This window comes from Mobula birostris, chromosome 18 (assembly GCF_030028105.1).
Source record: "Mobula birostris isolate sMobBir1 chromosome 18, sMobBir1.hap1, whole genome shotgun sequence".
In the NCBI taxonomy this organism is placed as follows: domain Eukaryota; kingdom Metazoa; phylum Chordata; class Chondrichthyes; order Myliobatiformes; family Myliobatidae; genus Mobula; species Mobula birostris.
In genome coordinates, this window is record NC_092387.1 from 54,682,094 (window position 1) to 54,699,204 (window position 17,111).

At 41.4% G+C, this 17,111-nt stretch overlaps 1 protein-coding gene across 10 annotated transcripts in view; it reads right to left on the minus strand.

Annotated features, from left to right (window-relative positions):
* The window catches only part of kcnma1a (potassium large conductance calcium-activated channel, subfamily M, alpha member 1a), a 953,094-nt gene that overhangs the window by 72,009 nt on the left and 863,974 nt on the right, over positions 1-17,111 (minus strand). For all 10 annotated transcript variants that reach the window (XM_072282727.1, XM_072282725.1, XM_072282726.1 and 7 more), the window contains one exon: positions 4,447-4,560. In XM_072282727.1, the coding sequence (XP_072138828.1) occupies positions 4,447-4,560 (114 nt within the window). The remainder of the gene's footprint in view (positions 1-4,446; positions 4,561-17,111) is intronic.

The window sequence follows — 17,111 nt, forward strand, 5'->3', positions numbered from 1 at the left end:
TTGCAAATGTGCTCAACGGTGGTAGGGCTGTACCTGTGATCGACTGGGCTGTATCCTCTGTAATTACATTTTTGTAGTTTTTTTCTGTATATTTTATATATGTTAACCACACTATGCACAATGGGCAGTAAATGTAATAATCCTTGCTAGTAGCCTTAACACAGAGACTTTCTGACTTTTTAAACTACTAGTGCCTTGAATTAAAGAACAAGGAGTGAGAAACATGAAGAGGTAGTTATTAAAATTTAATCCAATAGTAGCTGCTTTGCACTGTCAAAAATATAAATGTTCACGACCCTGAACAAGACAAGAAAGAAAAAAAAACTTGGCCTAGGGATGTAGGGGATATGTCAGAGGTAGGTTTTGTTTTTACACTGAGAGTGATGGATGTGTGGAACGTGCTGCCAGGGATGGTGGTGGAAGTAGCTACATTAAAGGCACTTCAAAAACTGTTAGATAGCTACGTGGATGATAGAAAAATGGAGGGCTATGTGGGAGAGAAGAGTTAGATTGATCTTAAAAGGTCAGCACATCACAGGCCAAATGGCTTGTACTGTACGATAACATTCTATATCCTATGTTCTATGTCTGAAGGACTTGATGTGAGGCAGAAGGTAGAGTCAAGGAAATGCTAATCAAGTACACTCAGTGGCCACTTTATTAGGTGCACAAAAGCATGCAGACATGGTCGTGAGGTTCAGTTGTTGTTCAGCCCAAACCTCAGAATGGGGAAGAAATGTAATCTAAATGACTTTGACTGTGGAATGATTCTTGGTGCCAGGCTGGGTAGTTTGAGTTTCACAGAAATTGCTGATTTCCTGGGATTTTCAAGTATAACAATCTCCAGAGTTTACAGACAATGGTGTGAAAAACAAAAATCATCAGTGAGTGGCAGTTCTGTGGGCAAAAATGCCTTGTTAATGAAAGGGGTCAGAGGAGAATGTTCAGACAGGTTCAAGCTGACAGGAAGTTGCTGGTAACTCAAATAACTAGGCATTACGACAATGGTTTGCAGAAGAGCATCTCTGAACACATAAGATATCAAACCATGAAAAGGATGGGCTACAGCAGCAGAAAACCATGAACAAGAGGTACCTAATAAAGTGGCTTCTGAGTGTATGTGATATTTAGTCTGCTAACAGTAATTATTACTAGGATTTTTAAGTATCCTTTCTAAGATTATTTCTTTACTTTGCGTTTGCAAACCCTACTGCTAGTGAGCTCACCTCACTTAAGTGCTGATCAGAAGTACATGGCAAGGATTATTGAATGCTGCTTCAATGCCAAGGAGAAGCTTTGCTTTGATCCTTGGCCAGAGCTATCACTTGACTGCGTATCACTTGTCAGCAATAAAAAACATCAGGTTGCAAGAAATAATGTGGCTCACTTATGGAAAGAAAAATCAAAGGAATGATTTATAACAATGTCATTTTGTACATTGTCACAGACGGCTGTGGAGGCCAAGCCATTGGGTATATTTAAAGTGGAGGTTGATAGATTCTTGATTGGAAGCGGTATCAAAGGTTATGGGGAGAAGGCAGAAGAACAGGGTTGAGAGGAATAATATATCAGTCATGATGGAATAGCGGAGCAGATTCAATGAACCTAATGGCCTAATTTTGCTCCTATGTCAAATCAGAATCAGATTTAATATCACTGTCATATGTCCTGAAATTTGTTGTTTTGCAGCAGCAGTACATTGCAATACCTAATAATAAAATCTATAAATTACGGAGAGTATATATAAAAACAAAAATTAAATTATATAATAAGTGCAAAAAGAGAGGAAAAAATACTGAGGTATTGTCCATTCGGAGATCTGATGGTGGAGAGGAATAAGTTGTTCCTGAAAAGTTGAGTGTGTCTCTTTAGGCTCCTGTGCCTCCTCCTTAATGGTAGCAATGAGAAGAGGGTCCTTAATGATGGATCCCACTTTTCTGAGACATTGCCTTTTGAAGGTGTCCTTGCTGCTGCCCATAATAAAGCTGGCAGAGTTTACAACTTCCCAATTCTCCTCAAACTCCTAATGAAATGTAGCCGTTGTCATGCCTTCTTTCTGATTGCATCCATATGTTGGGCCCTGGATTGATCCTCGGAGATGTTGACACCCAGGAACTTGAAAGTGCTCACACTTTCCACTCCTGATCTCTCGATGAGGACTGGTGTGCGTTCCCTCAACTTTCCCTTCCTGAAGTCGACCATCAATTCCTTGGTCTTACTAATGCTGTGTACACAGTTGTTGCTGCAATACCATTTAACCAGCCAGTCTATCTTGCTCCTGACACTTCTTACGGTGTCATTATGCACAACTATAACAATATTTTCCAAGCGTTTTTGTCAGGAACTATTGCAATATTTACAAACAAATTACTGGTGCTGGGGCAACACTGACCAAAGATAATTATTCTCAGTTTCCAGAAAATCTATTTAAACACAGTATAGAATACATGTGGCCAGCATTGTGCTTTCTACCTAATCTAGGAACATTGACCCAATGAGACATGTTGCTGAGTCTCTGGATCACTGAGTGGGCTACACTGCATTCGTGATCTCAGCTGAGTTGCTGCAGTTGTCCACGGAACAGTAGGTGTACTGCAAGAAGAAAGTCGGGACAGGTTGAACTGCGACTTTTAGACCTAAATGATCTGTAGCATTTCCTGAATTTATTTCCGGGTCATTAGGGGTGGAGACCAAGCTAGTTATGAATTCAATAGTGAACTATAAAATCATAAGGCTTCCTGAACAGTCAGCTCTTTACCTATGGACTTTTGATCTGCCAGATTGTAACAGGCTGCGCACATTATATCAACAACCCGTGAAAAACACACTGGGACAGAATTCTGGTCCTCATCCCTTAGCTGGAGTCAGTGTGGATTTCAGTCATCATCCAACATATCTGTGTTGTCATCTTCAAGGTTTCATCATTGTTTTTCTATTAGATTAATAAAAGAATCCATATTGTATAGCTACTTTTTGAACAGATCGAGCATGCTGTAAGGCAGGGGTTTCCAACCTGGGGTCCCCGGACCCCTCAGTTAATAGTAAGGCTCCAGGCGTACAAAAGGTTGGGAACCCCGGCTCTAAGGCTTTTTAACAAATCCATTGCTCTCAGGTTCTTAGAAACATCTCCAAATCAAGAACTAAGTATATCCAGATAACAACAACCAGCTCCTATTCAAGTTTGTACTGGTGAACCCATTGGAAACAAATCACTGGGAAATGTAGATGTAATACTGTAAATCTCCATTCTACAAACATACTTGATCTCTAAACTTATCTGGTTATTTTATGTAATTCGACCATAAGAAATAGGAGCAGAATTAGGCCATCCAGCCTATCAAGTCTGCTCCAACATGCCATGATGGCCGATTTATTATCCATCTGAACCCCATTCTCATACCTTCTCCCCATAACCTCAGGCACCCTTAGTGATCTAGAATCTGTCACCCTCACTTTAAATACACCAAATGACTTGATCTCCACTGCCATCTGCGGCAATCAATTCCACAGATTCACCACCATCCGCTAAAGAAATTCATACTCACCTCTGTTCTAAAGAGACATCCTTGTATTCTGAGGCTGTGCCCTCTGGCCCTAGACTCCCTCACAACAGGAAACATCCTCTCCACATCCAAACAATCTAGGCCTTTCCGTATTCAGTAGGTTTCCATGAGATCCCTCCCCCTCATTCTTCTAAACCCCAGCGAGTGCATGCTCAGAGTCATCAAATGCACCCCATCCTCCTTTTTCATTCCCAGGATCATTCTTGTGAACCTTCTCTGGACCCCTCCCAATGCCAGCACATCCCTTCTTACACAAGGAGCCCAACACTGCTCACAATAGCCCAAGTGCAGTCCAACCAATGCCTCATAAAGCCTCAGCATTACACCTTTGATTTTATATTCTAGTCCTCTTGAAATGAATGCTAACTTGCCTTCTTTTCCACTGATTCTACCTGTATGTAAACCTTTAGGGAATCCAGCACTAAGACTGCCAAGTCCCTTTGTACCTTTACTTGGAATTACTAGCTAACTAACAGCTACATACTAAAAGAAAATAATTACCATTCCCGATGACTCTCACAGCTATTGTTAGGACCATATGGATGTTTGCTGGGGTATTTCACCAGTCAGGACCATTAATGAAAATACCAGCCTTGGAATGTCACCTCAGGAATAATAGCCATTCTCATTTGCAAGGGTTAAATGCGCAATGTTGTTGCAACTCTGCATAAGCCAAATGCAATTTGCAACTGCAAACTTTGCGTTTGTGTCTGGGGTGAAAACCTCAGTTGCGTAATCTCAAGTCTATAACTTGGGATTGCTGTTGGCAAATGTCAAATAAGTCATGTGACCAACGGGAATAACTTGGCACATGCACACTGAAATGCTCCATGCAGAGTAATAAAGAACGGCCCATTCAGGGGAAGAAGCCCCACACCCTTACCTAGCTCAGTCATCATTGGGATGTTAGCTCCCGTGGTGATGCAGGTCTGTCGGACCAGTCCGTGGACGGGACTGTTGTCTGGTGATGTTCTGTCCATCCCTGGAGGTGTGAATCCTATGAAAGAATTTAAGAAGTCACAAAATCAACCATCTATCTCTCCTCATCAGCAAGATGAACATGGGATCTCGGCCAGTCTGGATGATCCCACCGCTGGTTCTGAGGCAACGGTACATCACTTCAGTTATTTATTTGTTTGTTTATTTATCACATGTACACCGAAACACACAGTGAAATGCATCGTTTGCATTGACAACTAATTCAACCTAAGGACGTGCTGGTGGCAGCCCGCAGGTTATACATTCCACTGCCAACGTAGCATGTCTATGTGGGTGATTCACATGATATAGTCTCCTTGTTGGTGTGAACGATCTCCAATCATTGAGACCTATCGTAGGTCCAAATGCTCAGTAGTATTTTCTTGTTAATGAATACATGCGCAGGGTTGGCAGACTGTAACTTATTATTTCTACAAAATACACAAAAAGATCAGCTTGAAATGGAAAAACTAAAAAGTGCTGTCGTAAGCCCTCATTATAAAGCTTTCTGATGCACCACAGTTCTTGATGCAACATACGTTGCTGATAAATAAAGTATATCCAAACTCCAGCCCCTCTACAGAAACATGTTTTTCGCATGGTTCCTGAAGGGAGTGATATAGCGAGGGGCTGCAGTACAAAGGAAGCTGCCAACATCTTAAGTTCAGAGAAGTGACGTGCTTTAAAGCCAAACACCCCAAAAAAATGGTTAAGAATTCTAATTGAAGTGATGAGCTTCAACTGATCAGACAGTCCTCAATTTGGAAATGCAAGGCACACTGAAGAGCAACTCCTGAGGCTTCTCTTAAATCCAGTTCCTTCCCTCCTTTCTAATCTTTTTAGATCAGAAACTCCATCCTGCAAGCTTTTCTTCCAAATTCATTTTCATTTTGGTGCCCGCATTAATGTTTTACCAAACTGACAAGCCCACTAGCAGTAACCCAAAATAATTTAATCAATAAAGGTCATTTGATCCCTATTTAGCATTTACAGGTTTTCCGTCATGTTGCTGATATTAATTTTACGTGTTCTCCATTTTACTACTACACAGTGAACATAAAATCCTTTTTATCAGAAATGTTAACATTCAACATTCTAAAAACCCACAAACATGCCATTTCTTTTGAAGTCATAGACCTTGACATTTTTCATTTTCCATGTTCACAAGTCAACACCTAAAGCCAGTAATGCAGTATGCATAATACATAGACTTCAGGTTCTTTTAGAGAGGGCTTGAGGCCATTAGTTAATGCTGACACAATAAAACCCTGGCTGTTGGCTTTTAGAATTGTTATCTTTTCTTTAAAACATACTGATCTTAAAGTTTTTAAACAAAATCACATTCTTCCAATTGACCTTTTAAAGCAAACTCTCTGAAATTATTTCTTTCAAATGGAAATGTATACACGTTTTATATTTTTTTTAGAAAGCCTTAGTTTAAATGAAGAGTCACGTGCACTTGAATATCAAGGATAAAGCTTAATGGTTGATGACTGCAGAGATGATCAGGATCAGTTCAGGCAATCAAAGCATTGCATTTATCCCAGGCAATTCTTGTTTCTCCCCCCAAGTTAACTTGTGCTAGCAGTTTCTGTTGAAGAACTGTTGGTAATGTGTCATTCAGCTGTTAATAAAAGGGAAACAAGGGTCTTTATTATTTGCATGCAAATTTCCTGACTGTCGTTTAGTTCTTTATATGCTCCAGGCTCTGTGAACCTTGCCAAGCTCAATTATATAAATTATCTATACCTTACACAAAAGGGTGACTGAGTGAATGAGGAGGTCAAATACCTGGGTACAAAATTATTTAAAAGCATTAAATGAGAATACATTGAACTTTTTTTTAAAACGTGGAATTGAATGCCGAGGCATATTGAAATTTTATGCCATTACCTTCACTTATTCCTTACCACACTTGTTTGGATGTTTACTGTTCAATAAAAATAAAGTTAACTTTGAATTCTGAACAGTGGCACCCTCATGTTAATTAATGGGGGAACTTTGGAACCTTTGGGAAAACGAGGACTCAATGCACACTTAATGCACGTACAGAAATTACTACACAGCATTACTGCGTCAAGTCAAACCTGACATTCCAAAGTCTTCCAAAGCAGGGTTTAATGGCCTTGGCAGCATTAAAATAACACAGAATAACCTTGATGCACAAGAAACATGTATTTAGTGAGGCTGGAGAGTAAGGAGAGTGATCGTACAAAGGCCGGTGCTTAGGTCATCTTTGTTTAGTCCCCTCTGCAAAAAGTCAAAGCGCTTATTGCATTTAATTCCCCAGCCCAGAGGATTCCTCTACAAGATGCTGACATTCTATATAACACACTATTCAGGCTTTAGAACTCCCTAGTTGTTTGAGATTGTTAGTTACTGGGCCATGCATGGGAACTAATATGGAAATAATGAAAAGGGGAACTGACAGTGTGTCTCTGGTGACTGGGGACAATTTTATGGAGGACGCAGATGAAGTCACTGAGCAAGATATTTTAAGAAAGTGATCATTCAGTGATGCTCACCAGATAACTGAATTCAAACAATTGAAGGCTGGAGAGACAACCAGTCAACAAGATAAATAAAACTCAATGACTGGATTAAATACTTTTTAATATCACATTAGTATCTGCTGCAACATAAATTATGCAAATTTCAAACCAAAGTTTATGTGAAAATTATGCAGATTATAACTTGATTAGGCTTCTATCAGGAGATCCAATTTGGCTTTTTTATCTATTAAGCTCCAATAAATGAAGCATCTGAATAGGTCCCCTGAGCAGCTGCAGTAATAACTGCACCAGCGGTTGTTTCAGCGTTTGATGTTTAAGTAGTTCCGCACATAAAAAGTGCAGGGAGCGATCTGAGTAAAGGATGCAAAGGATTGCTCTTCTCAGTGGACGCGTTTAGATTTCAGAGATGACAAACCAAGCAGCAGTGAATAATCCGGAGCTTGGAAGTCATTCTCCTGGTCACCCTCAGTGTCACAGTGTAAACACAAAAGTAATAATATGCCAACATTGATTTAAGAGGAAGAGATTGATGTATGCATTTCAATCTCTTTAGAACTCCCCAGTTGTTCGAGACTGTTAGTTACTCAGTGGCCACTTTATTAGGTACACCTGCTCGTTAATGCAAATATCTAATCAGCCAATCATGTGGCAGCAACTTAAAAGCATGCAGACTTGGTCAAGAGGTTCAGTTGTTCAGACCAAACATCAGAATGGGGAAGAAGTGTGATCTAAGTGATTTTGACCGTGGAATGATTGTTTTTGCCAGTTGAGTTGATTTGTGTCTCAGAAACAAGGATCTCCTGCGATTTTCATGCACAACAGTGTCTAGAGTTTACAGAGAATGGTATGTAAAACATCCTATGAACAGCAGTTCTATAGACTATGCTTTCTTAATGAGAGAGGTCAGAGGCGAATAGCCAGTTAGGTTCCAGCTGAGAGGAAGGCGACAGCAACTCAGATTACCATGGGTTACAACAGTGGTATGCAGAAGAGCATCTCTGAACACGCAACATGTGGAAAGTTGAAGTGGATGGGTTACAGAAGCAAAATACCATGAACATACACTCAGTGGCTACTTGATTAGGTACAGGAGGCACCTAATAAAGTGGCCACTGACTGTAGCTAGGAATCTTCAGTCCTTTCTTTAACATGGCGAGCCTCCCTTAGCCCCAACACCTCTCCCGTCACCACTTATCTAACATGACTGTGTATGGTGGATCGCCTGAGCTTTGGTCTGAGCATTGGTTATGATGATGCTCATTTCTGTCTATTCCTAGTTGTTAGCACATTTCCACTGACTAGTACCCATGTAGTCTCTGTGTCATTGCTTTGGTGTGTTGACACCGTATTTTTAGATAACGACTACCTTTACTTGTCACAGCTACATCGAGATTTGCATCAAATCAAATCAACCCACAAGTGTCGCCACACTTCCTAAGCCAACATAGTATGTCTGTAACTCACTGACCATAATCATACACCTTTTGGAATGTGGGAGGAAACTGGAGTACCCAGAGGAAACCCACATGGTCATGGGGTGAACCACTCCTTCAAGTAAGATTTTACCGTATCTGTGCATACATGTGCTTGTGGAGACGACAAAAAGCTCAACTTGAATCTTCTGGAAGAACTCGGTGGTTTGAGCAGCATCTGTGTGAGGAAAGGAAGCATGGATGCTTTGAGCCCCGATGCAGGGTTTCGCTCCAAAACTTCGATGATGCTTTTTCTCCCACAGATTGCAGGTTGTTCCAGCATCTGCAGTCTCTTGTGTCTCTGCACAGACACAACTGCTCTTTATTTGGGATTGATGACATGCCTACCTGCCGTTCACTGGAAAAAGTGTTTTCTCCAGAATTCCCAATTCCCCCAGACTCAGAAAATGGCCATACCCTTCACCTCCAAGCCATAACCATCAGTATATAGTTAAAAATAAGAAAGAACAGCCATCAATTTAAAATTAGGCTTGGAACCTATTGGGATTCTCTTATTAGTCTATGACATTGGTGCTAATACACCCTCATCTTGTGACATCTTGATTACTTTTTAAAAGATTTTCATCATCTTTCCTGTCAGCTCCCTCACAGAAGGCTTCTCTCACCAGCAGGTTTCAGTAATGAATGAGCTTGAAGAAGGAATAATTTCCAGTATTAGAATATGATATAAAGGCACAAAGCATGCTCAAAGCTTGGGCTATTCACCTGCCCTATAACAGCATTATTATGAAACAGATATTAAAACATTGCCATATGGTTCAGCGTGTTGCACAGTGTATAATTATGCACGCCTGTGAAAGAATTGTATCTCTTCAGCTCTGCACACAATTATATCAATATTCTATTCATTCTGTGTCAAAAATGCTAATGATTCAAAGTTTGTATCCATGGTAATTAAAGTTCATGAGTTGTAACAACATGTTTGGAATAACTGCAGTAGATTTTTCATTATTAGTCCTTCATTTGACTTTTGGCAAAATCCAAAAAAAAAGATCTAGATTGTAATAGAAGTAGGAATGATTTTATTTTTAACATATATGAATAATATTTAATTCAACAATCATCATTGTTACTAGTGGGATACCCTTAAAAGTTATGTGTCTGAATATTTTGATAGGATCTGGTCATTTCCCACGTGTTATCTTCTGTAGCCAAGTTCATTTCTCACCCCTGTTCCATGACTCTGTCTGTTCTGTCTTCTCTATATTTTCAATTTCTCATTCCTTTCTCAATATATCTATAATTTTGCTCATATAATGTTGTGTTGTATACAGTGCTTTGCAATAAAATATTGTTTTATCTGGGAGGCAAGATGTGATAACAATCACTTCCAGGTCACTTTGCAAGAAGGGATACTTGGTGGCACGGTGTTTAAATGATCAGACGAGTAAACCAAAGTCATAGCCATAGAGTCATAGAACATCACAGCACAGAAACATGTCCTATGGTCTTACTAGTCTGTTCCAAAATATTATGCTGCCTAGTTCCATTGACCTGCGCCTAGAAAAAAGACTTCACTAACAGTCCAGACACCCGACTTCAATACCCACTATGGTATCTGTGGAATTTAAATTCAGATTAATAATCTGGAATTTAAAGCAAAAGCTATCACTGAGCTTGGTCATTGACATCAATGAAGGATGATATGTGACTGCAACATGGTTGACTCTTCAAGCACAAGACAGTAAGGGCCATTTGACCAAAATAATTTTCCCAGTGCAATCTCATTAGTCCCATTCCACGACTTATTTCCTAGTAGCACTGCAACATCTTCCCTCTCAGATCTCCACTAAGTTCCCCTTTTGGTTCCTTTAATTTACACGCAATAGCCGTTTTATTAGATGCCTCTCTACATAATAAAGTAGCCGGAGTGTATGTTCATGGTCTTCTACTGCAGTTCAAGATTCAACATGCTGTGTGCTCAGATAATAAAGCAGTCATTGAGTGTATTTTGTGGCAGAATATAGTGGGGATCTGGATTCTGCCATCTTCTTTTCCAGTCCTGATGATGGGGCTGTTTATTCCCTCCATAGGTGCTCCCTGACTTGCTCAGTTCCTCCAGTATTTTGTGTCTGACGCTGAAGATTTCCAGCATCTGCAGGATCCCTGTGTTTACATTTCAACGGAAGTCGGACTAGATGATCCATCAGATCTAAACTAATTGGCCAATTGGACTCATTCTATGCAGCATCAAGAAACAGATGACAGCACTCAATATAGCAAAGGCTGTGAGACCTGACCACATATAAAGATAAAGATCAGCTTTATTTTTCCTATATATATATTTAAGCATCAAAATGTACAGTGTCAATGACCAACAAACTCCTAGGAAGTGATGTGCTGGGGGCAACCCATGAGTGTTGGCATGTTTCAGGCAGCAGCAATACATGCCCACCACTTACCAACACATTTTTGGAATGTGGGAGGAAACTGGAGCAACTGGAGGAAACCAGTGTGGTCATGGACACTAGCCTCCCCATCATGAGGACATTTTCAAAAGGCAATGGCTCAAAAAGGCAGCATGCATCATTAAGGACCCCCATCACCCAGGACATGCAATCTTCTCATTGTTACCATCAGGGAGAAGGTACAGCAACCTGAAGACATACACTCAATGTTTTAGGAATAGCTTCTCTACCATCAGATTTCTGAATGGTCCATGAACCAACACCTGAACTACCTCACTACTTTTGCTCTCTTTTGGCACTACTTATTTAATTTGATTTTTAATATATTTCTTATTGTAATTTATAGTATTGCAATGTATTGTTGTCACAAAACAACAAATTATATTATACATAACATTGATATTAAACCTAATTCTGATTGGTGTCAAATTTTCGACAAGGGAAGCGTGGCTGCAATTGTTGGAGGTCAATCATTCTAGTCCCAGGGCATCAGTGCAGAGTTCCTCACATACAATGTTCTATGCTCAGCCACCTTAAGTGCATTATCTATAATCTCCCTTTCACTATAGATCAAAACCGGACATGTTCATACGGCATAGAAACAGGACCTTTGGCAAACTTGTGCATCCCTGTCAAGGTACCTGCTTGAGCTGGTCCCATTTGCCTGCACTTGGCCAGTATCCCCCTAAACCTTTCCTCTCCATTCCCTGTCAAATTTATTTTATATGTTGCAATTGTACCTGCCTCTCCCAGCTTTTTGACCATCCCTGCCCATTACTGTGCCCCGGCAAAGGTACTTGAACATCCAGAGATGTCTGATCAGTTATAGTGTGCTTCCATTGTAAATATGTAATTTAATGGAACCATCTGTTGGACTCAAAATATTGAAATAAATATTATAATATTACACTGAGTATTGAAATGATATTGAATACCTGCTTTTATCTTTGTTCTTAAGAGTATAAAAACGGTGTACTTTAAGTTTAACTGAGACTGTCTCCTGGAGAAGGCTTGCTTGTCACGTTGAATAAAGGCCTCTAACAGCTTCCTTTTCTCTAAGGCTTAGTGAGTCACAACACCAATATGCAACAAGACCCAGATAACATTCAGCATAGTCTGATAAATGGCAAGTAACGTTCATGCCACAAAAGTGCCAGGCAATGATATCTTCCAACAAGAGAGAAGCTAATCACCTACTTCTCATCTTTTTTTCCAGTCCTGATGAAGTCTCGGCCCGAGACTCTTTTTCCATAGATGCTGCCTAGCCTGTTGTGTTCCTCCAGCATTTTGTGCGTGTCACCTACTCTTAGCATTCAGTACCAATATCATCATTAAGATCTTCCATAACCCATATTTTGGGGATGACAAATGACCACCCATGATAAAGACACCTGCAGCAAGCTCACAGTTATCCATCACAGCTCTGCCGTCAATATCATAATTCCATCTAAACTCATCTCCAAACTCTGAGGCCTTGGAATCAGCTTCGCCCTTTGCAACTTCTGCACTGATGGTAGATGGCAGTCAATAAGGAAAGACAGCAACATCACTGGCACGACTATCCTCAACACCGATCCCTGCAAGGCTGTGTCCTCAGTATCCTGGCTTACTCCCTAGGCACTCACAACTGGGTGGCCAGATTCTGCTCTAAGACTGTAAGACATTGGAGCAGATTAGGCCATCAAGTCTGCTCCACCATTCCATCATGGCTGATCCCAGATCCCACTCAGCCCCATACACCTGCCTTTTCACCATATCCTTTGATGTCCTGACTGATCAGGAAATGGCGAGGAGGGAGAGATTGATGGGATAGTGTTCAGGCAACATTTCCCTGAATGTCAGCAGAACCACAGAGCTGGTCAATGATTTCATGAAGTAGGGTGGAATACATATTCTAGTAGGTATCAATAGTGCTGAGACGGAAAAGATTGAGAACTTCGGGTGCCTGGGTATAAGCATTATTAATAGCCCACCTGGGTCCACCCACACTGATACCATGGTCAATAAAGTATACTAATGCCTCTGCCTCTGGGGTATTCTATTCAGAATAGAATAATGTCCCTTTAGAACAGAGATGAAGAACCATAGAACCATAGAAACTACAGCACAGAAACAGGTCTTTTGGCCCTTCTTGGCTGTGCCGAACCATTTTCTGCCTAGTCCCACTGACCTGCACACGGACCATATCCCTCCATACACTTCCCATCCATGAATCTGTCCAATTTATTCTTAAATATTAAAAAAGAACCCGCATTTACCACCTCGTCTGGGTGCTCATTCCATACTCCCACCACTCTCTGTGTGAAGAAGCCCCCCCTAATGTTCCCTTTAAACTTTTCCCCCCTCACCCTTAACCCATGTCCTCTGGTTTTTTTCTCCCCTTGCCTCAGTGGAAAAAGCTGCTTGCATTCACTCTATCTATACCCATCATAATTTTATATACCTCTATCAAATCTCCCCTCATTCTTCTACGCTCCAGGGAATAAAGTCCTAACCTATTCAACCTTTCTCTGTAACTGAGTTTCTCAAGTCCCGGCAACATCCTTGTAAACCTTCTCTGCACTCTTTTAACCTTATTTATATCCTTCCTGTAATTTGGTGACCAAGACTGAACACAATACTCCAGATTCGGCCTCACCAATGCCTTATACAACCTCATCATAACATTCCAGCTCTTATACTCAATACTTCGATTAATAAAGGCCAATGTACCAAAAGCTCTCTTTACGACCCTATCTACCTGTGACGACACTTTTAGGGAATTTTGTATCTGTATTCCCAGATCCCTCTGTTCCACTGCACTCCTCAGTGCCTTACCATTAACCCTGTATGTTCTACGTTGGTTTGTCCTTCCAACGTGCAATACCTCACACTTGTCAGTATTAAACTCCATCTGCCAATTTTCAGCCCATTTTTCCAGATGGTCCAAGTCCCTCTGCAGGCTCTGAAAACCTTCCTCACTGTTTACTACACCTCCAATCTTTGTATCATCAGCAAACTTGCTGATCCAATTTACCACATTATCATCCAGATCATTGATGTAGATGACAAATTACAATGGACCCAGCACAGATTCCTGTGGCACACCACTAGTCACAGGCCTCCACTCAGAGAAGCAATTCTCTACCACCACTCTCTGGCTCCTTCCATCGAGCCAATGTCTAATCCAATTTACCACCTCTCCATGTATACCTAGTGACTGAATTTTCCTAACTAACCTCCCATGCGGGACCTTGTCAAAGGCCTTACTGAAGTCCATGTAGACAATATCCACTGCCTTCCCTTCATCCACTTTCCTGGTAACCTCCTCGAAAAACTCCAACAGATTGGTCAAACATGACCTACCACGCACAAAGCCATGTTGACTCTCCCTAATAAGCCCCTGTCTATCCAAATGCTTGTAGATTCTGTCTCTTAGTACTCCCTCCAATAACTTACCTACTACTGACGTTAAACTCACCGGCCTATAATTTCCCGGATTACTTTTCAATTCTTTTTTAAACAACTGAACATGAGCCACTCTCCAATCCTCCGGCGCTTCACCCGTAGACAGCGACATTTTAAATATTTCTGCCAGGGCCCCCGCAATTTCAACACTAGTCTCCTTCAAGGTCCGAGGGAACACTCTGTCAGGTCCCAGGGATTTATCCACTTTAATTTTCCTCAAGACAGCAAGCACCTCCTCCTTTTCAATCTGTACAGTTTCCATGGTCTCACTACTTGATTCCCTCAATTCCATAGATTTCATGCCAGCTTCCTTAGTAAATACAGACGCAAAAAACCTATTTAAGATCTCCCCCATTTCCTTTGGTTCCGCACAAAGCCGACCACTCTGATCTTCAAGAGGACCAATTTTATCCCTTACAATCCTTTTGCTCTTAATATACTTGTAAAAGCTCTTTGGATTATCCTTCACTTTGACTGCCAAGGCAACCTCATGTCTTCTTTTAGCCCTCCTGATTTCTTTCTTAAGTATTTTCTTGCACTTCTTATACTCCTCAAGCACCTGATTTACCCCCTGTTTCCTATACATTTCATACAACTCCCTCTTCTTCTTTATCAGAGTTGCAATATCCCTTGAGAACCAAGGTTCCTTATTCTTATTCAATTTGCCTTTAATCCTGACAGGAACGTACAAACTCTGCACTCTCAAAATTTCCCCTTTGAAGGCTTCCCACCTACCAATCACATCTTTGCCAGAGAACAACCTGTCCCAATCCACGCTTTTTAGATCCTTTCTCATTTCTTCAAATTTGGCCTTCTTCCAGTTCAGAACCTCAACCCTAGGACCAGATCTATCCTTGTCCATGATCAAATTGAAACTAATGGTGTTATGATCACTGGAACCAAAGTGCTCCCCTACACAGACTTCTGTCACTTGCCCTAATTCGTTACCTAACAGGAGATCCAATATTGCATCCCCTCTAGTTGGTCCCTCTATATATTGATTTAGAAAACTTTCCTGAACACATTTTACAAACTCTAAACCATCTAGACCCCTAACAGTATGGGAGTCCCAATCAATGTATGGAAAATTAAAATCCCCTACCACCACAACTTTATGTTTCCTGCAGTTGCCTGCTATCTCTCTGCAGATTTGCTCTTCCAAGTCTCGTTGACTATTGGGTGGTCTGTAATACAATCCCACTAATGTGGCCATACCTTTCCTGTTTCTCAGCTCCACCCATAAGGACTCAGTAGACAAGCCCTCTAATCTGTCCTGCCTGAGCACTGCTGTAATATTTTCCCTAACAAGCAATGCTACTCCCCCACCTTTCATTCCTCTGCCTCGATCACATCTGAAACATCGGAACCCTGGAATATTAAGCTGCCAGTCCTGCCCCTCCTGTAGCCAAGTTTCACTAATTACTACAACATCATAATTCCACGTGTCAATCCACACCCTCAACTCATCCGCCTTCCCCGCAATACTCCTAGCATTGAAATATATACACCTCAGAAGATTTTTACCACCACTCACAACCTTTCTATCAGCGGATTTGCTTAAACTTTCAACATCATTTATTTTCACCCCAGCCACACTGCCAGCTCTGGCACTCTGGTTCCCATCCCCTGAAAATCTAGTTTAAAGCCTCCCCAATAGCACTAACAAACCTCCCTGAAAGGATATTGGTCCCCCTGTGGTTCAAGTGTAACCCGTCTCTCTTGTACAGGTCCCACCTGCCCCAGAAGAGGTCCCAATGATCCTGAAATCTGAAACCCTGCCCCCCACACCAGTTCCTCAGCCACTTGTTCCTCCTCCAGAGTATCCTATTCCTACCCTCACTGGCACCTAGCACAGGTAGCAATCCTGAGATTACCACCCTTGAGGTCCTGCTTTTCAACTTCCTACCAAGCTCTCTATACTCACTGTCCAGGACCTCTTCACTCTTCCTTGCTATGTCATTGGTACCGATGTGCACCACGACATCTAGCTGGTCACCCTCCCACTTCAGAATGTCATGCAATCGATCAGAGACATCCTTGACCCTGGCACCTGGGAGGCAACAAACTATCCTGGATTCTCTGTCACGACCACAGAACCTTCTATCTGCACCTCTAACTATCGAGTCCCCTATCACTACCGCTCTCCTCTTTCTCCCCCCTCCCTTCTGCACTGCAGAAGAGGGAATTCTTTAGCCGGAGGGTGGTGAATTTGTAGAATTCATTGTCACAGATGGCTGTGGATGCCAAGTCATTGGGTATACTTAAAATGGAGGTTGATAGGTTCTTGATTAGTGAAGGTGTCAAAGGTTACAGGAAGAAGACAAGAGAATGGGACAAAGAGGGAAAATAAGTCAGTCATGGTTGAATGGCGAAGTAGCCTCAATGGGCCAAGCAGCCTAATTCTGCTCCTATGTCATATGATCTTATGGTCTACTTCTTCAGAAGGCTCAGAAAACTGGGCATGCCCCCAGTGAACCTCACAATTTCTATAGGAATGTATTGTGCTTTTGCCAGTATTTTCCCACCTGAAATTAAACTCACAGGAATCTAAAGAGAAGGATGATGATGAGGGGACTTGGAGTGAACAGAGTGAGATGACCATGGAGGTCAGAATAGTGGTAAGTGGAGAGAAGCAATGAGTCAGTATATCAGCATCATCACAGGAATAAGACCAGGAAGGCTGCACAGGAGACTTTGAGATTAAGATGA